The sequence below is a fragment of the Mustela nivalis genome, assembly GCF_964662115.1.
Source record: "Mustela nivalis genome assembly, chromosome: 6".
In the NCBI taxonomy this organism is placed as follows: Eukaryota; Metazoa; Chordata; class Mammalia; order Carnivora; family Mustelidae; genus Mustela; species Mustela nivalis.
In genome coordinates this window covers 40,660,651-40,687,685 of record NC_139025.1, presented here as the reverse complement: position 1 = coordinate 40,687,685, position 27,035 = coordinate 40,660,651, and the positions used below count along the sequence as shown (strand labels likewise).

General features: G+C 42.5%; 1 protein-coding gene across 4 annotated transcripts in view; it reads left to right on the top strand.

Annotated features, from left to right (window-relative positions):
• The window catches only part of DAAM1 (dishevelled associated activator of morphogenesis 1), a 163,466-nt gene that overhangs the window by 118,848 nt on the left and 17,583 nt on the right, over positions 1–27,035 (top strand). For 2 of the 4 annotated variants that reach the window (XM_082734964.1, XM_082734963.1), the window contains exons 9-19: positions 215–281; positions 480–597; positions 1,036–1,174; positions 1,458–1,516; positions 4,475–4,662; positions 5,424–5,726; positions 6,026–6,133; positions 12,426–12,455; positions 13,571–13,677; positions 20,453–20,537; positions 25,344–25,450. In XM_082734964.1, coding sequence (XP_082591090.1) covers positions 215–281; positions 480–597; positions 1,036–1,174; positions 1,458–1,516; positions 4,475–4,662; positions 5,424–5,726; positions 6,026–6,133; positions 12,426–12,455; positions 13,571–13,677; positions 20,453–20,537; positions 25,344–25,450 — 1,311 coding nt within the window. The remainder of the gene's footprint in view (positions 1–214; positions 282–479; positions 598–1,035; positions 1,175–1,457; positions 1,517–4,474; positions 4,663–5,423; positions 5,727–6,025; positions 6,134–12,425; positions 12,456–13,570; positions 13,678–20,452; positions 20,538–25,343; positions 25,451–27,035) is intronic. The other 2 variants (XM_082734965.1, XM_082734966.1) reach the window with 1 other exon arrangement.

Genomic DNA, 27,035 nt, shown 5'->3' with positions numbered 1-27,035 from the left:
ATGTGGGGCTTGATCCCAGGACTCTGGGATCATGACCTGAGCCAAAGGCAGAGGCTTTAACCCACTGAGCCACCCAGGCGCCCCTGTTGTCATATTTCTTTTAGAGAAATCTATGAATATTCAGGAAAGGCCTTCATATTAATGTCCTAATTCCCATGTGCTTGTGTTTGTAGGATGTTCTACTTTTAATAGCTTCTCTTTTATTGGATTTCAGACATTTAGATTTTTTTGAAATGCTCCGAAATGAAGATGAACTAGAATTTGCCAAAAGATTTGAACTGGTAGGTATGCTCATGATTATTCTGATTTAATTCATCAGCTCCTGGAATTTCCCTATTGTGTGTTGAGTGGACAAGGACTGGGTATAACCTGCTGCCCACGTGGCAGGATTAGCTGGCTGCCTTGGATTTGCTTACCTTGCTTTGCAGATATTGAGGATATTGGCTGCTTGACCTAGATTTCTTTTTCATGTGGAATAGGTTCACATAGACACAAAAAGTGCGACTCAGATGTTTGAACTGACCAGGAAGAGGCTGACCCATAGTGAAGCTTACCCTCACTTCATGTCCATCCTGCACCACTGCCTCCAAATGCCTTGTGAGTGTGTTTGTGACTTACACGTGTGTTTTCCGAATGTTTGGACATCATCCAAAGGGCCCTGTCTTCTGAGCAGTACTGATTAGGTCGGGTGCACACCATGGATTACATACCTTGGTTTTGTGGCAGTCCAGAGTGTCTCCACACAGCTCCATGGTGAGCTGTGTATTGTGACATTCCAAAACTGAAGTGAATTATAACCTAGTTTGATTTTAAAAATAAATATATGCCTCACAACACATTTCGAAAAGGCTAGAAAGTGCCTCTCAATCACATAAGTGATCACTGCATGTCGGAATTCCAGAAACTTTGGGAAGTGCTGGTGCAGATGTAAACATCTCTGATTCTGTGGCTCTGGCGGGTGACCACTATTGAAAAATATTCATCCTAGTTTAGAAACAACTTGAAGTATTTTTCCACCATTCTTTTCTTTTTTAGATAAGAGAAGTGGCAACACCGTTCAGTACTGGCTACTACTAGATAGAATTATACAACAAATAGTTATTCAAAATGACAAAGGACAGGACCCCGACACCACACCTTTGGAAAACTTTAACATTAAGAATGTCGTACGAATGTAAGTTTCTTATTTTGCAGTCTGTGAGATAATAGTCACCATGTAAGACATTTATTTTTTCCCTACTTTAAAATAGCAGCTGGGGGAACTGAAATGTTCTAGACGTCAAATATGAGTGTATATATATGTATGTAATATATCTGAGTAATATCCGGGTTTAAATGGGTTTCAAGCATACTGAGGGCTTTCTGTGCAGCGGACTATTTTTGTACCTAGAGAGCATGTATTTTGGCAGTGGGCCTTTTATGTTTTTGTAATGAATACTCCTTTTACTATTATACAGGTTGGTTAATGAAAATGAAGTTAAACAGTGGAAAGAACAAGCAGAAAAGATGAGAAAAGGTAAATAATGAGGCCCCGACAAGAGAAGAGGCCGTGTTACTGGTTAATTGGGCAGCTCTGCGTTAATACTTCTTCCCGACTTTAGTGCATCAAACAGACTTTCCTTTTTCCATGTCTTAGGGTCATTTTTGCCCTGTTTTCTCTTGAATTGAGCTATTTTAGTTTTCATGCTGATTGCGAAGTATTTTATCCTTTTATTATAATTATGTAAATTTTTTTGGAAGAGCTTGTAGCATTTGGTGTTTGGTATTCATTGATTCAAATTTTCTTAACTACTGCTCCTTCCAGCCTCCCTGCCCTGCCCCCTAACTGTTCGTTAAGTCACACTAGGTTTTAAGAAATGTAATAAAGAACAGCAGGGATGACCCAGAATTTTAAAAGGAAAACCCAGGCCACTTGGTTTCAGCAGCGCCATTCGCCCTGTGACCTTAATTTGGTACCAGTTATAAAAAGAAAAATCATGTAGAAAACCACTGACCGTTGTAGATATATACATTATGAGACTTTCACAGACCAGCTCTTGGTGAGTATTAGAATATGTCTTTGGTATTAACACTCAGCATCAAATGCCAGGAGGGTCGTTTGTGCCTATTGCTATGCCAGCGCAGAGAAGGGACATAAGTTGCCCCACTTCCTTCAGAATACAACAACTGAAGTTGGCCCTTTTGTAAAAACAGTCCTGTTCCTGGCCTCTGCTCTTTCACTATGCTGGTTAACTGACTTCCTTTTCCTGGTCCAAGTTATTTAGCCACAGCCAGCAAAACACAATAGCATTCACCCCGATATTTAGTGTGTTGAAAAGAGGGTCCAAAAGATGCCAGAGCATTTCCTTTTCCCTCATCACATTTGTCCTTTTCCATTGAGCAGAAAAGCAGAGCCACCACTGCTAGCAGGAAATACCATGTGTGAAGTACATTTATATTACAGGTTCCTCACGTAAGGAACATTGCTCTCACATAAGCAAGGTTGCCACATACATTTTTTATTAATAGATTCCAGAAATTGTTATAGAAAGAAGAGAAACACTAAGAGTTTGGGGTGAAGAGAGATTATACCAAAGAGAAGATGATCGGAGGGAACTCTAGGGGTGCCCTCTAGAACATGGGGATTCAAGGGTGCAAGCTGAGGAGAGTATGTAGGACAGAAGCTTGGGAGTCATTCATTTGTTCCGTGGATGCTTGTCTAATGCCTGTATATATCAGGCACTGCTTTGGGCTCTGGGTACATGTGCAGGCAGTGACATCCTCTTCTCCACTCTTCTTCCTCTGTGAGATGCAGATTACACCCAGCTCACAGAGCTGTTACAAAGATTAAATGACAAAGCAAATAAAGAAGCTCTAATGTAATGCCTGGCACATACGGTTGCACAGTAAACAATAGGGACTGTGGTAGGATTCTCCCCTCATAGGTGGTACAAGAGATAAGGGCCAAGGTCAGTGAGGTCACAGGGAGAGTGTAAAAAAGGAGGTACTGTAGATAAAATTAATTCTTTTCTGAAAGCTTCAGGTAGCAAGGGTGTATTAAAGAGGGCATACTTTGATGAATCGGAGGGTGGAGGCTGTGAGGAGATGGGAAGTTCTCTGGACCTGGAAGGTGGAAGTAACTTGGTGTCCTTTGTGGAAAGAAGCCTTTTGGCAGCAGCTTCCCAGACATGGTATTATATCCGAGTCATCTGATGGGCATTTGAAAACCAATTCCTAAGCCCTGTCCCCCCAACCATAGAACAGACTCCCAAAATGTTAAACTCTCTCAGGTGGTTCTGACACACAACTGGGTTTGTCAGAGCTTCATGACCAGTGATCAGAGGCAAGTCTTACAATTGTGGAAGAGGAATGAAGTGGAGGTAGAAGAGGAGACTGGGGTGCAGTGAGGTCATTTTTAGACACATCTCAGAGGAAGTCAGGGGCGCATTCCACACAGCGGCAGAAGCGGACTGGTGGTTATCTTGACTCCAAAGCTTTCTAGTGGCTTGACCTCTTCTCTGTGAACTGAGTTGGGGGAACTCAGAAAGTAAGAGACAGAGAAAGCAAGAATTTAAATGTGTTACCAGATTCAGAAATAGAGACTAATTCTGTGTAGTTCTGCCCCAGTGGATTATATCTCTAGTGGGTTTACTAAATAAAAGGAGTAGGAATCGGGGCCAAGTATTTGAAATAAAAATCTGCAGCCTAAACTTCATTAGTCTTTTTTCCCAAAGCCCCTCACTCCTGTGAGGGCTGGAGTCAGCAGGCATATTGGCAATGTAAATAAGCATTAGGCTAAATTGGATGCCTTGTTCCATTAGAGCAGGATTGGGAAGTCAGTAAAACTACAGCGGACACCTCATAGTTCTCTCCCCAGATTATGGTGATTCTCACACTCTGCCCTTGTTTTTAATGCTGAGATGATAACATTTGCTTTCACAAGTTTTAAGAATTATTTGTCAGAAGCATGAAATCCTTCAAGTCCAAGTAGCCTTCTGAGAGGAGAACGGGAAAAGGGACTCGGTGTTGGGACAGACATGGTCTGAGATCAGCATGTCCTCACAGAGCAAGATCTTCCCTTTCAGCCCTGTGCTCGTTGGACATGAGCCAGCAACCTAGCTAATAAACAGTGGCTTCTCTGGTTCTCATTTCTAATTTGTGAAAAGAGGCCCTTTTAATATTCGTTTTCCCTAGAGTGATTAAAGGGCCATTTATATGACAGGATCCTGAAGTAAGTACCAACCAGGACCCCTTCTCCTCCGCAAATAGGTGCTCACACTTTAGGGTCTCTTCTGTAGCTAATAATGTTCATCTAAGGACCCCTCCAAGTACTAACACCACTGAACCCGCAAGCTGCTCCCTTTGATGGAGAAGAGGAATAATATTTACCTAATAAAGAGCCTCAACAATCATCCGCAGCCAATTTTCTGTTTAGAGAAAGCGCTTCCACTTTGAAGAGTCCCCTGTTTTCATGTTCTGTTGTTTTCTTGTGCAGAGCACAATGAATTACAACAGAAATTGGAAAAGAAGGAGCGCGAGTGTGATGCCAAGACCCAAGAGAAGGAAGAGATGATGCAGACCTTAAATAAAATGAAAGAGAAACTTGAAAAGGAGACTAGCGAGCATAAGCAAGTCAAGCAGCAGGTGGCGGATCTCACAGCACAGCTCCATGAGCTCAGCAGGGTGAGCACGGTGAGGGCCGGGTGATGGGCCCAGTCTTGGCAGCTGCCGAGGCCGCACTTACCCTGGAGACCCTCACCTTAGGCAGACAACTGCTGCCTGGGGGATAAATCCTGGTGATTTATCACAGGGGTCTGAAGACTCGCTGCCTCTGCTATCCTGGGGGTTAGGCAGCAGAGGCGACGTGAGGGTGTGCATTTCTTTTTTTTTTTTTTTTTTTAAAGATTTTATTTATTTATTTGACAGAGAACACAAGTAGGCAGAGAGGCAGGCAGAGAGAGAGAGAGAGAGAGAGAAGCAGGCTCTGCATTGAGCAGAGAGCCCGATGTGGGGCTCGATCCCAGGACTCTGGGATCACGACCTGGGCTGAAGGCAGAGGCCTTAACCCGCTGAGCCACCCAGGGGCCCCGAGGGTGTGCATTTCTAATACAGGTCCTCTCATCAGAGCAGAGGGACTCACACTGACTTCTTGAAATGAAAACTGGTTTTTTGAAAACCAGACCATGATGTTACAAGAAGCGAGACATATGTGAATGAGCGCTTTACAAATTAGCCCTGAGGTTCCAGATACAAAGGGATGACTCGGTTGTCCCTGAGGAGCCTACACCCATTTGATTTACTGCCCCTGCAAACCCATCTTCTCAGAAGTGTGGATTTCTCTATAACATACATTTTAGGCAAAGTTTCAGACTCTCAGAATCATCTGATGAATTTACTTCTTCCACTGACATTTTGTCGTCTTTTTTTTTTTTTTACCTTTTCAGAGAGCCGTCTGTGCTTCAATCCCAGGGGGACCCTCACCTGGAGCTCCAGGGGGGCCCTTTCCTTCCTCTGTACCAGGATCCCTCGTTCCGCCGCCCCCACCACCTCCACCCCTGCCAGGTGTAATGGTTCCACCCCCACCCCCTCCCCTTCCTCCAGGCGGCCCTCCCCCTCCCCCGGGGCCACCTCCCTTAGGAGGGATCCTGCCACCTCCTGGTGCTCCACTGGGGCTGACACTCAAGAAGAAAAATATTCCGCAGCCCACAAATGCCCTGAAATCCTTCAACTGGTCTAAGCTGCCCGAGGTAAGCCCTTTGTTCTAATTTTCCCTCTAAGGGATAGCATTAGCAGCTCGCAGCGTTGTGCCTGCAAAGGGAAACAGTCCTGGCCGTTAATTGATTTCAGTTTCTAGTTTGGGTTCTCACCAGCTCAGATATTTACGTGATAAAACTGGACTAAATGGCATGTTGTCTGAAGCCAGCCCACTTTGAGCATCTGGTAAAATGAAAAATTGGGGATAGTAGCGCTTTGAAAAAAAAAAATCGTGTCTATTCTTTTTGTATATTAACTATAACTCTAGCACTTATTTACTTGTTGTTTGCAGAATAAACTAGAAGGAACAGTATGGACTGAAATTGATGATACAAAAGTCTTCAAAATTCTAGATCTTGAAGACCTGGAAAGAACATTCTCTGCCTACCAAAGACAGCAGGTAACAACACGTGGTCTCCAAGATGCTAAAAGAATAAAAAAACATCATCCTTGTGCGTGGTTCCTGGGCCATCTGTCACCCCATGATGTGATAGGCATCTTAGTTCTAGGCTGCTGGGTCTACCCTGGTATGTTCCTGCCAAGCAACATGGTGTGTGTGTGTCCACATGTGTGTCTAGGTGCCCGTCAGTTGTGTGTGTGAACGTGTTGAAACTCATACCCTGGTGTGTATTCAAGACCTTATCTCCTTTGGTGGAGGCAGTTCTTAATACTTATTATTTTTATCACTTGTACTTAGTCCAGAAGGGTCACCAGGAGAAAATAGTACTAGGAGAGCTACGTAACTTGTATTGTCCCCTCACGAGGTGTGTTTCTCAAGCCATTTTAGCATATCTGGCTTTTAAATATATGTATCAAGTGGTTATTATCAGAAGTGGACTGCTCTGAAGTAGGTGGAGCTTTTAGAAGTGCAGAAGTTTGTAAATAACTCTAACTTGGCAGTTAGCTAGAACCTCGGAGAGGAATTCTGACTGTATGTCATGAACCTGATAGACTCAGAAGTGGGGCTGGGAAGGCGGAGCTAGTTGGCGGATGGCACTGATAGAACCAGAGAAGCTTCTGAAACATGAGCAAAGCATTTGTGATACTAGTGAGAATACTAGTGGTACCTGGTGCTTGCTGGCTGCCTGTGTCGATGTGACCAGTTAGCAAGCATGATGCCATAAGCCCCAATCCCTTCTGGCTGGTACCTCTTACTCCTAGAGATGGCATCTTAATAGATCCTCCTAATAGTAGACCAGAAGAGGTCACAGCAAGGTGGCTGGGGACAGAGAATTTCAGAAGAACAAGGAACAGGTGGAGTAGGGTCCCAGTCAGACACCTAGGAAGGGCTACATTGTATCCTGGAGCATGAGCAGGAAGATTCTTCACCGTGACTAAAGAGATGCTGCAGAGAGCAGAACAGGTCTTACGAGGAACGCAGGCATCTGCACAGGGGCTTTCCTTGGGCTTTGCTGGGAGGTCTTTAATGCCTGCAGGAATCATCCCCAGGCAGGGTGGGGGGCCATCCTCAGACAAGCTGCACACTTCCTAGTCTGCTTAGGTGGGGCCTGGTTCCCAAGGAAAAGTGTCTCAGAACAGAACAAGCAAGCATCAGGAGAAGATGGACTGAGGCTGGGGAGAAGAAAAGCTGACACATTATTATTTCAAAACCTTTGATGCATCTGAACTTGAAAAGGTAGTGTATGCCTTTTAGTCAGAATATTTCACTGAGAGGGAAAGCTTCTCTGTAGTGCATTTTATGCTATGCTAGTTGAGTACGAAAATGCAGATGGTTGTCTATTATGGTAGCATGACCCTAAAACAGGAGCGCCTCAGCTGGGACCTCCCTCCCTCCCCCGTAAGTATGAGGCAGTTGTACACACAAAATAAAGGAAAGCAAAGAAAAAAACGATAAGACATGCCCAGTAGCTTTCAAAGGACAACCGAAGGGTATGTTTTCGGGCCCTCGTATGGCAGGTGTTTGGATCAGGCTTGTTCTGATTGGCTGTGATGGGCCTCTTCTCTCTGGCTCTCTGCTGACCCAGGAGGGTGTTCTCTGGGTGACATTTTAGCAAATTTCCTGTTAGATTCAAATGATCTTCTGACCTCGTTGCACATCCAATTGATTTCCCACTTCAGTTTTAGTCACTAATACTGGCCCATTCTGGATGCCTAAGATGAAGGTTTAGGAATTCAGAAAAGTAAATTAAAGGAAGGGAAAACAGCAGTTATTCCAAGCTGCTGTTCAAGTCTGAGCATGTAGGCTGCATTTATTATGAGGGCAGGTGGTTAAAAGACCCAAGTTTACAAGACTCGTAATTAACAGGCTTTCAACAGAAGGTGCAGAAGGATGCTGCCAAAGTGCTCTGGGACAAATATGTGGACAGTTCTCAAGAGCTCTGGGAGATGAGGTTGTAGAAAGCCTAGCAATTGGGTAATTGTCTCCTAGCAACCAGTTGCTGTTTAAGTAATCAGTAGTCATTCCCGTCAGTATAGACCAGAACATTTCAGTTGTACTTAACACTAAGTAGACTGGTAAGTAGAATCATTTGTGACATTTTCAATAGCACTTCCTGGAAAAAAAATTTCAACACATTTGGCTCAGCTTAATTGAAGTATGTTTCCTCTCTTGGTGCAAGAATTTGAGATGAGATTTTTAAACCATAGATATATTTCCCAAATGAAGGTAATGTGAGCCATTTTATTGAGTTTATTACATGTTGAGAGACAACAACAAAAAAAAACATCTAAAGATACAGACATTCTAGTAGAAATATGTAGGACAGAGTAAAGGAAATGGGGTATCTGTCATTGCGTGTTCCCTAGTCTCCTATCTAATGGCAATGTCTAAGACCCGTGCATTTTCATTTTAATCTTGGCAGTGCACTATGTAATTATCATCACACTTGAACTGCTCTCTTTTCCACTCCCAAGTGAATACTGGGAACCTATTTTTTTTCTACCATATCTCCTCTTTCTTCTCTCCACTTCTAAAACCCTGGTCAGATTGCCTGAACTTCAGCCAGTTGCTTGAGCAAGTCAGTTTCTCAGGCAGAAGAACACTTGAATGCCATTACTTGCATGCCTGTAACAAGAACACTACACTGAGTAAGATTTTGAACAAAATCTCAAATATGAGATTAGTATAATTTAGGTGAACACTGATTTATGATATTTAGGAGAGATTTTATATACATATGTACACATACACAAAAAATGCCCAATTGATCTGAGAAATATTTTATCATTAAAATCAAAATGTATTTATAATGTCTGCTTTGTATATGAAATACTTCAAAGGTTGCAGATGTATTAAACTGTTACACAGGTGTGCGAAGCAACTTGCTACATAAAAACAAAGTGGAGAAACCTGCAAACAACCATAATATAGACTAAAAAATGACAATATTAAGTATCTATTACATTTTTGGTGCTGAATACGAAATATATAGTCCCAGTCTCATCAATCCCAAAATTTAATTCTTGAGGCACTCTTATACTTACTTTTTTATTTAACCCTCATGCCAGCTCTATGAGGTATTATTTCTATCTCACCAATAAGTAGAAATAGGGCTTAGTTTATATTCAGTGTCTGAACAGGTGGCACAACCAGGTTACAAAGTGGCGTAAATTCTCAGTTTCACTTGGTTCTTATGCAGTGCTCCTGTTGGTGATGAAAGTCAGGCTTTGTAAAGGATTGTCTGTAATCACAGTTTTAAGAATAAGACCATTTCTATTCAGGATTTATTTTTCAGTGTGGATAGCAAAGGTGTGCAGAGCTGATTATATAGGCTTATGTGCCCCATGAAATGGAATAGCAGGCAGTTATTCCCCTGCTTACATTCCAGAAGTTCATTTGAAAGTCAATTTCTTGAATCTCAGAACCTTATTTTCTCATTGAAACTGTATTGTGCGTGATTTCCAGGCCAACCACAAAAGACTTATTTTAATACATAATGTGCATTGCATAGTAGTACTGTTTCAGATAGAGTTAAACAATATTCATTTTGGTTTTGTGGGAAATTTTCCTGTTGAGATGTTATAAATTCATTCTCCCTATCTGTGGAGTTGAGTAGAGGAAAGTGAATGTCCCATTAACCTAAAAGGAGTCATATCTTTGTAGCAATAAATTAACAGCTTGTATCTCCATTCCTTCTCAGTTCTTTGCCTGAGGACACTCCTTTAGCAGCATGTAGTATAACATTTGAAAGCCTCTCTGCTCTGATTTAGGGAACGAAGGATAACTGTTATCCCAAGCTCCTGAATCTGACCTCTCCTGCTAATATGTAATAGACAAGTCATTCTTGGGCTCCCATTTGGAACATTCAATGCTATCTTCTCATTTTTTTAAATATAAATGATCAAAGAATTTTTCTTTCTTTTTACATTTTCATTATTCTGTAGATCTAGATTTTACATTGAAAAATTATGAATTAGAGTATTTATTTCAGGAATCTTGGCCCTTAGCCACAGCACATATAGAAAGAAAAGGTTTTCTACAAATAGTATGTATTTCTATGAATAGTATGCATTTTTCTAGAGAGAGGTCCATAGCTTTTATCAGATTTACAAAGGGACCTCAACCTCAAAAAGATTAAGAACCATTCACGTAAGGATTATTATTATCTGTGAAGTGTTGAAGCATCCTGTCATTGCAGAACTTTATCTCTAAGAATCTGTCAGCATTGGTTCCTGAAAATGCAAGTCCCAGCTTTCTGTTTCCCAAAGGCCTACACCAAAAATCATCTGAAAAAATCAGACATCCTATTAGGTAGAACCAAATATAGCTGATCTTATGGTGTTTGGCCCAAGCCAATTAGGGAATAATTTAGAAGTTTCAAGAAGAATGGTAACTTATTTGAAAGAGGCCTGGAAACATCATTATTTTTAACATAGCATATCTAATAAGCTTTGTGATTTTATTTAAAATGTGTTGGGTTAAAGGACCCCTAAAGAAGGGAAATCTTAAGGCTAACAATTAACTAAACTCTCCCATGGCCTTCCTCATCCTCACCTCTGCAAAGATAAGATACCTTACTTAGCTATTAACTGTTACCCTTACTTCTGCTGCTGGTGATAAATGGGAGATCCTGGACCAGCTGTTCTTCAACTCTGTGGAAAAAGAGAGCAATAGGAGAAAAAAATGGGCTTGATCATCAGCCTGAAAGATAATTGTATAATAGCTTCCAAGTACCAAGCTCATACGTGTGTGTCAGGTACTGTACAAAATGCTTTCCATGAATCATCATGTTTAATCATCACAATAATAATCCAGTTGTTAATTCATTTTGCAGATAGTAAGACTGAGCTGCAAGCCTCACACCCAGTGATAGTTGCCTAATTCCATAGCGCACTACAGTGAAGGTCCCAAGTCTTAACTTTCTGGTGGTGGGAACTTAATGGAGAGTAAGTTGCTAGAAAACTTCAAAGAAGTTTTTTCTTTGAAGGCCAGACAGTAAAAGCTGGATCTAAATTCAACTTGTCTCTTTAAGAGAGAAAAGTAGGATAAGATGACTTCATGGAATCCATGTTACCATAGTTTTTTCCTGCCCTTGGAAGGAGACACTGCTTTCACAGGGCAAGTGTCCTGAGGAGTTTCAGACTAGAAAACCTGGTTGTTAAAACCAGGACAAAAGAAAAGTGTGGCATCGGAGAAGCAAGGTTTCCTGTGGTTATCAACTTATTTTAAATGCCATTCTAGAAAAGGAATCCATCCTTGTATGGGTGGAGCAGAAGAGGGACACATTGTTCTTCCCACTGGAAGAATGATGTGGAACGGCTCATCTTAGCTATGCTGTCAGGGCCGGTGCAGCCTTGAGGAATCTGCTGAACAACTGCTGGTTGTGCAAGCCGTTGGCCTGAGAGCTGGTGTGTGTTTTGTACACCAAAGCCCCACTCATTCCAGCACAGCAGAAACATGTGAAGAAAGCTGGCACTTTCTCTTAACGTGTCAGTTGCTTCTCCCTCTTTCTCTTCTTCGTTCCAAGTCTCGTCTGGAGTATTTCAGGAAGAGGCTGCTGACCTTGTGTGCTTGAACAGCCCTGAGGCAGCTGGGACAGCGCCACCAAGGGCCTGCACACAACATGATCATGTATTGTCTCTTAATTGCCCATTCTGTCTTTTTCCTCATACTACCCACAGTGCCACCAGGCATTGTTCGGGACTTGGGGGATTCTGAGGATTAACATTATTGACCTATATTGTTGAATTTGTCTTTTGTATTTTCTTAATCCTTCCTTATGGCACAAGAAGACAGGAGATTATTTCAACACCATCACCACCACCACCCCCACCCACCCAAAAAGAATATTTTGCTGGTAGGACATTACCATGGGAGTAGTTTCCTCAAGTTGATGGAATTGATTGATATTTTTCTGCTTCAAGTGAAAATCATCATGTTGAATAAATGGAGCCCATTTCTCTTTCAAAGAGAATTTGTTCCTTTCCCAACTTGGGTCTTTCCAGAGTGTCTAAGTCCTTTCTTCTCTGAATTTGATTTGCCCGCATTGAAAATGGTGTACTGCGCATGTCGTTTTTCTCTCCCCAGAATGCTTAGTTCACACTCTTCATCGTATCTTCAGTCAGACTCTCCCATCTTCATCAACTCTCATGGCTGGTCCTTGGGGCATAAATTCTCTCTTACCCTGTGTCACTGATTTCCTTGACTGCTTTCACTTTCTCCCACTTGTTGCTGTGATTTCTGAACTGCATGTGTCTGATTTGCCTTTTCCATGCCTCTGCCATGGCTGTAGGATTTCTTTGTGAACAGTAACTCCAAGCAGGTAAGTAAGCAACTACCCAAACTTTGCTTACTATAACTTCTTGGCTCAACATAAGCTCAAAATATCTTGGTTATCCAATTTTTTTTTTCCCAGATAGTGTAACTCAGGGCTTATATAATTCTGCATTGGGTTTCAACTCTTAACTGATACTTAGAGGTCTGCCTGAAAATCTCAGCATGACAGAAGACAGTTGACGTTTGATCACATGGTGCCTCTTACTATAAATTTCATATTGTCTTTGTTTTCCTAAACTGTTACACAGTTCCAGAGCTCATTGGTTTTCTTACATTTTAAAAATGCCGTGATCCATTTTTAAAATTGATTCTGACCTCTAATAAAATTAAAACTTGCTATTTATCAAGTTAGTCTGGATTTTCACCTTGATGCCCAGTTTACATAAATAGTATTTTATATACAATTGTTTTTTGCCTCTTCCACCATAAATTACGATGGGCCATCATTGCTTACAGCTTTTTGTACAGCAGCGGAGTACACAAAGTAGTGTTTTGTTGTTAATTCAAGTAATTGCACTCATGCCTTGAACTGCCCCCTGTCTGTTATCCATCAGACTCCAGGGTGATGAAAGGTACCATCTGGGCTTGGGAGCTTCCTGTTGCACATGAGGACGTTTGGCAGGATTTATTGTTCAGCTTTTTGAGTGCTCAGGATGCAAATGGTTCTGGAGTGAATGGGCCCTGCAAACGGCCAGGACTGGCAATGGCAAGCCTCAGCCGAGCTTGATTCATAGTGACAGTTCTTCTGTCTGCTATCCATAGGGATTTGGGGGACAAAAGGAGGGCACTGCTCACTGATAATTTATGCACACTTAGCATCTTCAACTTCGAGATGCACTTTGTTCTTCCAAAAATGCTTTTTCAAATGTGGGTGGTCAACTTTTCTTACTACTTCCCTTTGTCAACTTGATTTTAGCCCTTTGTTTCAGTTCCACCACCTCCCTGGACTCCCTCCCTCACCATCTCAGCCTCGCCTGTGTGTGTGCGTGCGCGCATGTGTGTGTATGTGTGTGTGTAAACAGAAAATTTAAAGGAAAATGTGTGTCTGAAGTCGGAATGTCCCTGTTTGACTTTGATGGATTTCTTTCATGCTCTTTATAGAAAGAAGCAGATGCCATTGATGACACACTGAGTTCCAAACTTAAAGTCAAAGAGCTTTCAGTGATTGATGGTCGGAGAGCTCAGAATTGCAACATCCTTCTCTCGAGGTATTGTTGATATTGAATAAACATTTCTGGTAGGACCAACTTTCCTCTCCCGTGGCTCCCATCCACACGTTTGTACTTGTTCTTTTAATTGGATTCTGCTGAGATTCAGTTCTTTGGATTCTCTTTTGTCTAAGGAGAGGAGAACTCATGGCCCCTACTTCCCTGTGTGGAATATATCAGAGCTGGATGCTTCTTCGTTTCTTAGAGTTTAATTTCCACAGAGTCCTGAAGTTAAAGAGTGGAACATCCCAAATCAGTGTTTTGTTTTGTTTATTTTTCCAGAGAGCCTATAAAATGGACTTTACCTTTATTTATATTTCCTGGCTTTAGAAATATTTTAGCTGTTGAGTAACACTGTCCCAGAATCAGCAGCAATGGTAAAAGCTCTTTGTTTCATTTTGCTTTTCTAAGTCACCTTTTTATACTTCAAGTTTATGATTTTCATGTTCTTTCTGAACATTTTTATGACTAAAGAGATGTAAATCTCAAACCTGAGTGAAATGCTAATTTATCCATTTCAGCCTTGTTGAGAATCTTTCTCATAATTAGTGAACCATCACGGCCTTGGAACTTGAAAAGAAGAAAGGAAACTTGGGAGGCTGGAATCTGCCCATAGCTTCAGGCACTATGTCTGGTTGTTCTGGGCATTTCAAGTAGCTTTTCTGTATCTAATTTCTTCTTTTCTCTAGAAGGAACTTTTCTGTCAGGCAAAGATACCTAACACTTAAGAGATAAATGAATATCCTAAATTTGGGGGCATTAAATATAAGCCTCCCTGGTCACATTCTGAAAGAATATTATATAGGTATTAAAGCTGGTTTAAGGTGGCTTCATTTTCAGAGAGAGTAAAAAGGGAAAGTGGCAGCCTTTATTTTTTATTTATTCCGGAAATGCAAGCATGGGGAGGGGCAGAGGCGGAGGTAAAGAATCTCAAGCAGACTCTGCACTGAGTGCCGAGCCCAACGTGGGGCTCGATCTCATGACCCTGAGATCATGACCCGAGCTGCAATCAAGACTCAGGCATTTCACTGGCTGAGCCACCCAGGCGCCCCTGCGGTCTTTATTTTTAGATGGTCTTACAGTGAATTTCTTTTAACATAAAACACTGCTGCTTGGGTTACAGCGTGGAGCTTGATTATTAGCCAGATATATATTACTTTAGGGAGCAAATGTTTCTTCTCTTAGAAGAGAAACTGAAGCTTAATGAGATCCCTGAATTTAATACAACCAGGAAGGTAACGCGAACCATCCTATTGGCGTTTAATTTCTGCCTCTGGCTGGAAGCTATGTAAATGGCCAGGCCCTGTACTTAGCCCCACTTTTTTTCTCCCTGAACACATGCTCAGGAAGATACCAGGGAAATAAACTGAAGGTCTACTTACTTTTCTTCTATAGTATATACAATTCGCTTTGCTGTCATTTCCTTTTACAAGTCACATTCTTAGTAGTGACATTAAATGAAAATTGGGGGGAAGTTTTTTTTCCCCTAAAGCCTAGAATTTCTGCCTCTTTTTATGCTTTTGCAGTCTAGAGGGACATTTTTAAACAGCTTGACAAAGGGAGCTATCACTCTGAATTTCTATATTACTTAAGTGCTCATCACAGTAAAATCTGTGACCTAGTTCCTCATAGACAGATTATTCTCAGCACAAGATGTCAGTGAGGATAATAACACTGACACCAGTTACAGAGAAGGTTACAGCTCTTTCTGGCAAATTTCCCATCTCATTATTGAAGGAATTATTTCTTATTTGTGCTGTGCAGTTTCCTTGTTACCTCAGAAGTGTCAGAGCTTAAGGTGACTTAGAACTTGAACACTGTATCTAAACTCTCTCTGGAAGATAATTTTTGAGAAATTGCCTTGTATCTGTTAGAGTAGCTATTAAAATCCAATTTAACGAATGAGTGTTATTATAATGAGCATAATTAAAAAGCAGATTGTACATAACAAGGTAATTTTGAGTCCCAGCTGACCTTACAGTAATTAGACCTTATGGATCAGGTTCTAAAACCTCTTTCCCACTGAGGATTCAGCCCTATATGCTTTTCTGCTCCATGATCAATAGTTTTACTCCTGTCAGGAAAGCACAGGACTGACCTGTAGTGTGCTGTGTGGTAAAAGTAATAGAAATGAAGCAGATTTAGTTCTAATTTAGGTTGTGTTTAGTTATTTAGCTGGTCAGCAGTTCACCTTACTTTTACCACCCCCCTTCATTGGCAGTGCGTTACCACATACGAAAGGAGCTAGGGGCTAGAAGGAAGGAAGAAACCTATGAAAGTGTGTGTGATGCTTTTTTTCTTAGAGTTATCACTTTGACGCATTTGTTTGCCTGGCGCTATGCAGGGTGCCACAGAACAGACCATGACTTTGAAAGCTCATGGCTCACTGGAGAATGGAAATGACACCAGCAAGGTAGCTTGTGAACAGCTCAGGCCTAGGCTGATGGGACCAGAAGGAGCCAGATGCTCAGCCAAGTGAGAAGGACACTGATGGGGCTCACCAGAGGGAGGGGACCTCCTAGAGCGATAACAGTTACACTGTGGGGGCACGGGGGGGGCAGTTCTGAAGAGGCACTCCGCGGAAGCCAAGGCACCCGAGGGGTCGGCGCATAGCTGAGAAGGAGAGCCCCGCATGGTGGCATCATCAGTCATAAGGAATGAGACTGGGCAAGAGAGCCCGGGATCCATGCCTGGTGCCTTCGTGAGTGCATCACTCAGTCAGGGACAAGCAATACCCTCCTCATCTATAAAATGAAGATAAGGGGGGGACTCAGGAGTCAGAAGGAAGCCCTTCCTTCCCCACAAGCCCAGCAGGGGAGGGACGCACAGGCCCTGTACGTGGGACTCGCCGCCTTCGTGGCCAGAACTACCCGCAGCTCCTGGAAAGAGACTGCCTGGAAGGTGACTTTGAAACAGAAGCTCCAGGCCATGAGGGTCCCCGCTTGCCACAGACTTGCAAGTGCAGTGAACGTGGTGCTCCTCAAACTAAGAACCCCCTCCTCAGGCCGCAGGCAGAGGGAGCACCAACTTACCAGGCTTATCCAGGTGACATGTGGCAATTAAAATTCACTCTGCTTTATTCCCTAAAACCGACCTCTCCCTCCCTCCCCCAAAAAAGAAAGAAACGTGGAAGCTGGTTTATATTGCAAAATGAACCCACCTTAAATACACTTTTATGAAGTGTTCTGCCATTCTTTTTTTTTCCAGATGCTCACTTAAAATGGCGGCCAGGGTGCAGTAAACCACAAAAAGCTACTTTAAAGTTGGGGGATTTGGCTTAAATCCACTGAAGCAGAGCTAAGGCTGATCTAGCCGTCCATCCCTAACTCATTTTCATTATGCCTGGATGTTCCAGTTCTCTTGGCAAATTTTTGAAATACTTGAGGGACGCAAGGTAGACTTAACTACTGTTTTTAAGTGGCCGGTTTGTTTCCTTCCTTGTAAAGAAAGTTGAGGTGGATGTCTGAGAAGTTGCCACCCTCCAGCACACCAGAACACTGGCAAGCTTTAAAAGCGATTAAAACATTAGAATTGGTAGGGTCCTTAAATTACAGAGATTAGCAGCAACTCACTCTGTGGATGACAGATGATACTGAGAACCCAGCAACCTACAGACTGGTCCCCGAGGGCGGAGTCCCCTTCTCCTCTTTCCCCGAGGGCGCAGTCTCTTTGTCTGCTCCAGCAGGCCGCGTGTGAGGCAGTATGTTGACAGGTAGATTTTCTTAAGTACTATCCATTAAAGTCTCAAGTCTCTTTGTGAAACACATAAAGAGAAACCAAAATTGTTATGAATTAGAGCTAGTGTTTAGTCCAGACAGCCTCTGGGGGTTGAGAAGCATAAATATATACAATTTCAAAAGCAAGAAGTTCTGCACTCCATATGGGGAGCTAATGAATGCAAATCTGATACTTCAAGTATTGTTCTCACTCCGATTTTCAACCCCTTTTCTTTTAAATGCAAAACAGAAGGGCTCAGCGGAACCACACCATAAAGTAGTTTCTTCAGCTCAGTGTGAAAAGGACACAGAACTAATTTACTTTTTTCTTCGAAGTGGGGCTTTTCTCAGGATGGCTATAGACGGTTCCACAGCCAGTTGGTTTTTATTAGTGGCGGTTTCAGCCTTCCTCAATGTTCCTCTTCCCTGGCCGTGCCTGGCTGAACTGTGGTGTTTGCTCCTAACGGATTCAAAGCCTTTAGTGTCCTAGAATTGAGGGCTACCCAGAGCCTGTCCGGTGAAGCCAGGATATTTTTTATCCTATCATATGTTTTACCCACACCAGCTCAGCTAAATGGTTCCAATGAAGTTTGGGGATTTTCCATCATGATGTTCTGGTGAAAATGTTTGTGGGGTGATGATTGTCCCAAGAAGACTAAAACAACCTGAAGAGGTCTGAGCAGGTCCAGGGAATTATGAGGGTGCTATACCTCAGATGAGGTGATAGAATGGGTCTCCTTTTAGAACACAGGCAGTTTCAGGGCTCCTGGGAGACTCAGCCAGTTAAGTGTCTCAGTCTTGATCTCAGGGTCATAAGTTCTAGCCCCATATCCATCAGGACACACTCTCTCCCTCTCTTTTTTAAAAACAAAAACAAAAACAAAAAAGCAGTTTCACATATTGCCTAGATGCCATGTATTTGGATTTGACAACAGGAGGTAAAAGAGGATGCTACTAATACAGTAAGATGCACGGATTTGTTCCTTCCCTTTCCTACTTACTGGCACATGAAACAACATTTCAGTATACATAGCAAAATGGCTGGTTTTCACAAGATTATGTCAAAGTTTAGCGAAAAGGACAAGCCAGAGCTGTCCAGAGTGGGGTGTGTGTGAACCCCAGGTTCCTTTCCTCCTTCTGTGACCTTTGTGCCCACCCCTGCACTCAGGCTGCCCTCTCGTTTATCTGTGAGAGCACGGGTATTGCAGCTTATCGTTTGATGCCCCCAAACACTATAACCATCTTTAAATTAAGAACGCTGTCTTGAAATTCTTGTTTAATACTCCTGGGCCTAATGGATGCTGTGTACAGAGAAGAAACTGGTAGAAGTAATGGGTTGTGAGAGTGCTTTGGGAAGTGTTCATGATGACCCTACTAAGCGCAGTGTAGTGATCACATATCTGCATGTGAATGTTTAGGTTAGGAAAGTACTGCTGCTTCTTGTCCCCTTTGGAGAAGAGTCCGTTGGAGAGTAATACCTATAGTTAGTTTAGTGAACCTTACCCATGGCCAGGCAGAGAAATCAGTGCTTTACGGGCATTATTTGACGCAGTTTGATGAGAAAATGAAGGCTTAAAAAACACCTCATCCAAGGTCACATTGGCCCAGCCCTCTCTGCCAGGACTGGGGCCCAGCCTGATGCCAAAGCCCCTACCTTCAGATGCTCCCTGTAAAGGCTGTATATCTTGCCCTGTATTTGTGTGTTTATGTCTTTATCTCTAGGCCTAATGTGATTTTTCTTGAAGATCATAGACTAGAACAGACCAAATAATGTTAATATGTCACTTTAGTGGTAGTTTAATAAGGAAGTAAGATTTTTTTTTTCTTTAAGTAAGTCTGGAGCTGATGCTTACAGATAGAACAAGAGAATGACTCTGTTGTTCTAGCTAATCATCTGATGAAGACCTTTCCCCCTAGTGAAGACTATTGGTTGTGTCTGAGAGAAACACATTTTTGCAAGTGCATTTTAATTTCATGACTTTTCTTTATAGTCCACACTTTGTTGTGCTGACATAATCAAGATGTAAATCCTTAATTTAATTAGTAAATCATATACATTTATGATAAACAGAAAACAGATTTCTGGTTTTACTTAAATTCTTCCCTAAAAGTTATTAACTAGATAAGCAGATTTGTAAAAGGAATTTAGGGTTAGGAATCAAGAGTTTCCTGTTTGTGATAGATAATGCCACTTTCCGTACATTCGACCTTGGGCAATTCACTTAGACATTCTGCGCCTCAGTTTCTCCCTCCATTTAAAAAAAAAAAAAATGACCATCACAGTTATTTTAAACCTCCAACGAAATAATATATGTGAAAACTCCTCCACCATGAAGTGTGTTTGCCTTTTACTCTGAGTATTAACTATTCAACTTTTTAATAATAACAGATTTCAACACTTTTAAAATCAATTTTTAATCTGAAAACAAACTTTAAACAATCCTGATGAATTATCAAGTTCAGAATTTAGTTTTTTGGGGTGCTAGGTGGCTCAGTCGGTTAAGCATCTGACTCTCGATTTTGGCTCAGGTCATGACCCCAAGGTTGTGAGGTCGGACTCTGTGCTCGTTGTGGAGCCTGCTGGAAATTCTCTCTCCTTCTCCCCTAATGCCTCTGCATGCCTGCACACTCTCTCATTCTAAAATAAAATAAATAAATCTTTAAAATCTTTTTAAAAAAGGAATTTAGTTTTCCTTTCTCATCTACAGTACATGGCTACTATATGTAAAGCAAACGGTGGGTATAGATGTCTTACCTATTCCTCATCCTCCAACCCCTTACTTAAGGAAACTAAACAGTAGAACAATAGAAACTAAACAATAAAACAGATATGTTCTCTGTGTCAGCAGAGCATTACAAAGTCCTGAAAGAATGTTAAAACGGTTTCAAAATACTATTTTTAGGGGCAATATTGTCAGGAAATAAGCTTTCACTAAGAGATTTTGAGAAAAACAGTTCTTGAAAATCAGCAGCTGGAGTAGCAGAATGAATTATCTTGCATTAAGTTTTAATACTCAAGCCAGTATTGTTAACAACAAAATAAAATATTCTTTATCCAGGTTGAAATTGTCCAATGATGAAATCAAACGGGCAATTCTAACAATGGACGAGCAGGAAGATCTGCCCAAGGACATGCTGGAACAGGTGAGCTGCCAGACAGACTTATCTCAGAGCACAAGTGACAACTGGCTTCCAGCAGGGAGTGGGATATTGAGAAAATCTGGTTGTTGCTGATGGATAATTTCCTCATCTCTGAACCAATGTTGAATGTGGCTCTCTTAAGAGGCTTTATTCTCTCATTGCTCCTCAAAATGTTGGGTGAAAAGGAAGGTCACAAGTTTGTCAGATGCCTGGGACCCACAAGGCCAGATTCTGTTCCTCATGCTATAGTTACTATGCCTTCATAGGTCATACAAATCTATCAACTCCAGGGAAGTCTGTGGGACAGGCTTACGGAGAATCTTACCAGCACCATGAGATCACAGGCTACTACATAAACTGATTCATTACTGAATCCTTAATAAAGTTTGTGTCTTGGCCTTGACGCACCATTTCTACACCCCAGTAGTTACCGTTAAACCCCTTAGCTCTGTCATCTGCATCAAAGTAATTCATATTAACCGTGGCCAGCCAAGCTGGATGGAGTGACTTAGCCTCTCTTCATGCAGTGTTCCTTTAACACGTTCTGTGGAGCCATTCCAACTCTGCTATGTGTGTCTCAGCAGCTTTGCGCAGTTGTCCCCCAAATGACAATGTTCTTGAAATAGAAGATGTTTCAGGGATTATTACCTATCAATCTGGCCCTGAATATTTCCGTGCTTCGTGGAGATCGTCTCCATGCTCTGAGACTATTCTGTCTGCTTGTCTCATTGTCCTTGGTACGAAATCCTATTTTGCATGACTTTGGTCTAGAGGTCCATGTTAGTGCTAGGTCCACTGAAGATTAACTGTGGACAATCGTGGTACCAGGCTGAACTTGAGGTCTTGGTTGCGGGGATGCTCAGCTCCCAGAAGCAGAGTAAAGGCTGTTTAGCACTGTTAACAGTGATCTTGGGAGGGCGTGGCTGCCCAAGAGGGAGTGTCTGTGTGCTTATGCATTTTTCCACAGTGTTCTGGCTGATGTCAGAAAAGGCCTCCAACACAGAGCAGGGAAGAGTGAAGTGTGAGGTTTCACCACACCACAGTGCACCCGCTCCACCTGAAACCTGCAGCTGCAGTCATCCTGGGGAAGCCCTCACACTTAGCAATGGAATAAGTTGTCAGGCTGTCCTTTTTGATGTTTGACTTAGTTACCAGTAGCCCATGACTGTGCATCCAAGCCTGTCAGGATCCTTTGTGTACAAATAGTTTAAACATAATTCCTAAACTGAAAATTAATTGTTTGGAGCATTTTACAGCTTCTCTGCACACTCTTCCCTCTCCGTCTACAACCAGTCCTAACAAGGGTCTCTACCCAGAAGTGTGGCCCAGCTTCCTTCTGCCCCCCTCCGGTCCCCAGCTGACCCTGCACTTGGGGTGCCTGCATCAGAAGCTGCTCACACAGAGGGAGGAACTGTGCCGAAAGCTGCTTTGGTCCTTAGGCCTTCAGCCCCTATTGACAAAGTCGTATGTTCAAAATTCCACAAGATCTGTTTACTGTGAAATTGCATGCAGCAAAATTCCTCCTTGAGGGAAGGGATTTCAAGATCTTGCCAAAAGGGCTTCTCGTGCAAATAGAATGTACTTCAAATAAATACAAGAAAATCAATTTACTGAAGCAGAATCTGGCCAAGTGGGATACTTTTGACCTGGTCTACCCTGATAATTCTGTGGGTCTTACTCTCTGGTCACCTACCTACCATACTCTCTTTTCCTCCTTATTCTCTTCTTCCTCTGCTTCCTCTTCTTTCACACAGCACTTCTCCCAGACAAACTTTTAACTAGTATCTCTCTACTCCTAGTTAGGATTTGCATTTGAATCAGATTCCTTCCCTCCTCTCTGCTTTTAGCTGCTGAGCTCAGAACTCAGAGGAGATTGATACCCTCCTCTTTCTTGGGACTATAGTTTTCTCCTCATTCCCAGGTATTTGTCTAAGTCTTCATTCCTCTCCTAAAACTATCCATACACAGTCTGTCACTTGACTCTGCTTTGGGAAGGACTGAACCTTAGCATGTGCCTCTCACAGCATTCTGTACAAAAGAGCTAGTGTTGTCCTGAACAGGGGCCTGTGGCTTAGTGCACACAAACCAGTGTGTGTGTCGTGGGGGGAGGAGGAATCCCTAAGACTCAAAATGAAGTTCCTTGCCCAGTAGATAAAAATCCAAACTAAGAGGAAAAAACAAGTCTTTTTCTCTCTCTTGCTTCTCCCTTCTCCTTCCCTTATTACCTTCCTCCCTGAACTGAGGAATAGCAAGAAGATACTGGTCCTGTCCACTGGTACCATTTGAACACAGGTACATAAATGCCTAGAACCAGTCAGGCTACCAGACCAGTGAACCCACCGGCATCCACATCCATGACATCTCATCAGGAAAGAGGGGTGGCTCTGGCCTCTGCTCTGGCCCAGCCCTTCCTTCTGCTTAGGAACCCAGCTGGATCAGAGCATCCTGTCTGCACCCCGCCCCCCATCATACACCTTTTTCTCTTCACTTTTAACTTGTTCAAGTCTCAGCCTTTCACAAAACACCTTTTCATACTATGCATGCCCATCTAGCTACTGTCCTCTCTCTCTTTTGATACAAGCAGAGTTCTTGAAAGCTTGTCCACACTCACCTCCTGTTCACTCTTCCTCACCTCCCGAAAGCTGTTCTCACTAAGGACTTACCACCTCCCTGTTGCCAAAGCTAGGGGGCACTTTGCAGTCCTTATCTTCCTTGATTTGCTGCTGGTATGTGACACCGATGGCCACTTGCTCCATGGTGAAATGTGTTTCTTTGGCATTTCATTGTCTCCTCTAAAGGTTACTCCTCTTGTCCTCATTCCTCAGACACTGGCTTCTCTCCAGCCCTGCTTTGTTTCCGTTGACGGTTCCCCTGGTTACCTCACTCACATCCTTGCATGTTGTAGTCAGTATCAATGCTCTGTCTTCCAAACAGCTCTGTATAGCACGTCAGACCCATTTGTCCACCTACCAACTAGGAATCTCTACTTGGTTCTCTTGCCAGTATTTCAAACACTAAACACTCTCTCCCCACCGACTCTCCTCCATTTGGTCCTGGGTTTCCTGTTACATTGTATATATTGTATATAATGTATACATTGTTGCCTAAGCTAGAAGCCTGGACGCATCCTTTTGACCCTCTACCATAACCCGACATCCATCAACAAGTCAGGCTAGTTCTATTCAACCCCCTAAATAGTTCTAGAATCTACCTATGACCCAATCCAGATCACCATCCTCTCTCACCTGGATTACTGTACCAATAATCTAATCACAATCCCCTAATACTTTTGATCCTTTCTAATTCCTTCTCTGTTGTGAGCGTAGTGGTCTTTTTAAAATGTAAATTCATCCCTCTACTTAATATTTTAAGTCCTATCCCAGAGCCCACAAAATAAAGACTGAAATTCTTTCAAGGTCCTTGCTACTCCCTGACCTTGACCACTGCTACCCTCCCCCACTGCCATTACAGCTGTTCTACTGGCATAAATGCTGTGCCACCCTTTCCAGACCCTGGCACGTGATGTGCACTCTGCCTGGAGTATATTTCCATTCACCTGTAGTTCTATTTCTCTTTTCCTCCTGATGGCACCCAGACTGCCTTTTCTGAGGTCCCATCGTTAAATCCAACAAACTTTGGAAACCTACTAAATGAATCATCCAAATGCCAGCTTCAAATTATAGGGAGACTCTTGGGGTCCAGAGGGTCAGTATCATTAAAAAATGTATATATATCCAAGGGCATCTGATCCAGAAAATAGCACACTTGGACAGGGCTGCAGGTATATATACACATATTTGTGATTTGAAATAAGACACAGAGTACTTTTTCAACTTTAAATATCGCTGTTTCTCCCACATTCCATGCTCATTTCTTCCGCCAAAATAAAAAATAGAATCAAAAACCAAATCCTACCATGTTCTTCTCATCCATCATGACATGGAGCAAAAAATGAGATGGAAATACATAAGACAGAGAAATAAACAAGTTGCATGGAAAATACACATAGAATTACTCATCCCAGCATGATGTAATAGAAAAAAGCATTGAGCTGGGAGTCAAGAGACCTGAGTTCTATTTCTGATGATTACATGAACTTTCTCTGTAATTCTGGGTAAGTGGCTTTGTCTCTCTGGACCTCCGTTGCATCACCTTCTAATGAAAGTATTGAATATCCCAAGTCCCTCTAAGGGTCTATGCAAAATGGATCCTGGTAAAGAGCTTCCACAATCTGATTTGAGAGACAATATAGAGTAGAAAGTTGCCAGGAATGAATCTTACATCAATTTAACTACCTGTAAGTAAAAAAGAAAAGATTTTTCCTCAAGTTTCATTGAAATATTATTGACCTACATATTGACCTATAAATTTAAAGCATACAGCAGAGTAGTTTGACTTACAGATGTGAAATGATAAGGCAATAAGTTTTGTTAGCATCATCCATCATGTCCTGTAAATACAATAAAAAAGGAAAAGAAATTCTTCCTCATGACAACAATTCTTAGAATCGACCACCTTAACAACTGTCCTGTACATTATACAGCATTAACTCTAGTCATGCTGTGTGTTACCTCCCTAGAACTTACGTTGTAACTAGAAGTTGGTACCTTTGACCACCTAACTGCAAAGATTTAGTCATTTGTATGGTATCTTAACAATGACCTGTAGCACAGTTTATAAATTCAACAAAAGATACAAAAAAAAGATACAAAAGATATCTCATTTTGGGGCAGATAACTGAAAGAGTGAAAATTTACTGCAAGAATTTAGTTATAAACCTCAGTTTTAATATTTGCATGTGCTTCTTAGCTCTTGAAATTTGTTCCCGAAAAAAGTGACATTGACCTGTTGGAGGAACATAAGCATGAACTGGATCGGATGGCCAAGGCTGATAGATTCCTTTTCGAAATGAGCCGGTGAGTTTGAAAATGCCTAAGACATGAACATGCCCTTGACCTCTCCCAGGAAGATAAACTTGTGATTCTGGTTGAATTAATTGGGCCAGTAACCTGGCTTCACTTAAAGCCCTTTTAAATTATAAAATCATCTTAAGTCAGAACTATGTGGAATTTGTTTTGTTTATGGGAATTCTTCCCTCTGGGTGAGCCAGGGCTAGCATTTCTTCATAATTACCTCTGGTTCTGGACCTAAACAAGTCATAACTTTTCCTGGTTCCAGTCAGTGTCTCCCCCCACCCCCACCCCCACACTTTGACTGCTATGGGATTATATCTCCCTTCTCTCTGTAGCCCAGCATCTCAGAAAATGGGCAGACCCAGCCGTGTCGACCTGGAGCCCACATGAATGAACAACTAGGGTCTGGATGTCAAATCATGACACATGCAGACATCTCTAATCAGTCATGGCACACATCCCACAGAGTCTTGGCAAGCATTCTCAACCCTTCTCCAGAAAACCCAGAGGCAGCCACTGCTTCATAATTTTGTTTGGCATGTGAGCTTGAGTCTATTTGCCATCCCAGGCCTGAAAAAATTGATTCTGCATTAGAAAAGGACCAGTGGTGCCGAGACTCTCCTTCAACCCCAGGGCAGAGCTCTTCCCCTGAGTACCAAAGGCCTATGAGTGTAGCCAAGGTGAACATGGCTCTCACTCTACATTTCTGCCATATCTAGACTTATTTTTGTTGTTCCATCTCACCTTGCTGTTGGGAAGAATAGGACTATAGGACAAAGGATGGTTTTGGAATTTTGACTGGTGTGCCCAGCAAGCCTGTGTGTGGATAAATAGATGGTCACCCACATTGGCCGCCATTTTGTAATTGTCTAGACTTGTGCATGCATCACCCCCCCCCCCTTGATCCTTCTATCAGCGCCACCAGGAGGCTGTTGGGTAGGGAGGTATTCTCTTCCATCTAATGGAGGAATTTAGTTACCTGTTGAAGGTCACCTAACAAGAGGAGAACCTAGACTGCAAATGTAGGTCTGTTTGATTGGATGGGGCTACTGGACTGAAGTTTCCCACAGAGAGCAGCTAAGGCAGTGATCGGAGTTCAGAAGGCCTTGGCAAGAGTGCCTGCGCTCCCCCTCTCAGCAGCAGCAACTTATCTTAGTGGTGACCAGAGGCCAGTTTGCATCCTCTTATCGCTGGTCACTAGTTGCTGTCTTGAAAGGCAGAGCCTGTCAGCCCTGAGGGGAGCAGAAAGGGAGCTAGCTGTAAAGAAAGGGGATCATTTGGGGACATGAGTGGGAAGAAGATGATATGAGGAGAGGTTGATGGACATGAGTTTTACTCTGTAGCTTTGCTGGAGGCAAACTTTGTGGAAAGTTAAGCATGGGAGAAACATGAGAAACAGCCCCTCTCTTGCCCAGAACGTGGAGTAGGCTTTACATTTTCATTCCTTTTTATCTCCTCTGTTCACTCAAGAGTTCCTGGGACTCTGAGGAAGGGGAGGGGACAACTCTCCTTTTCTTTCAGCAGTTGCCTGATCTTTTTAGAGCTAAGGACCCTACGGCCATTGCCCAAATACTCCGGCGGTCAGAGG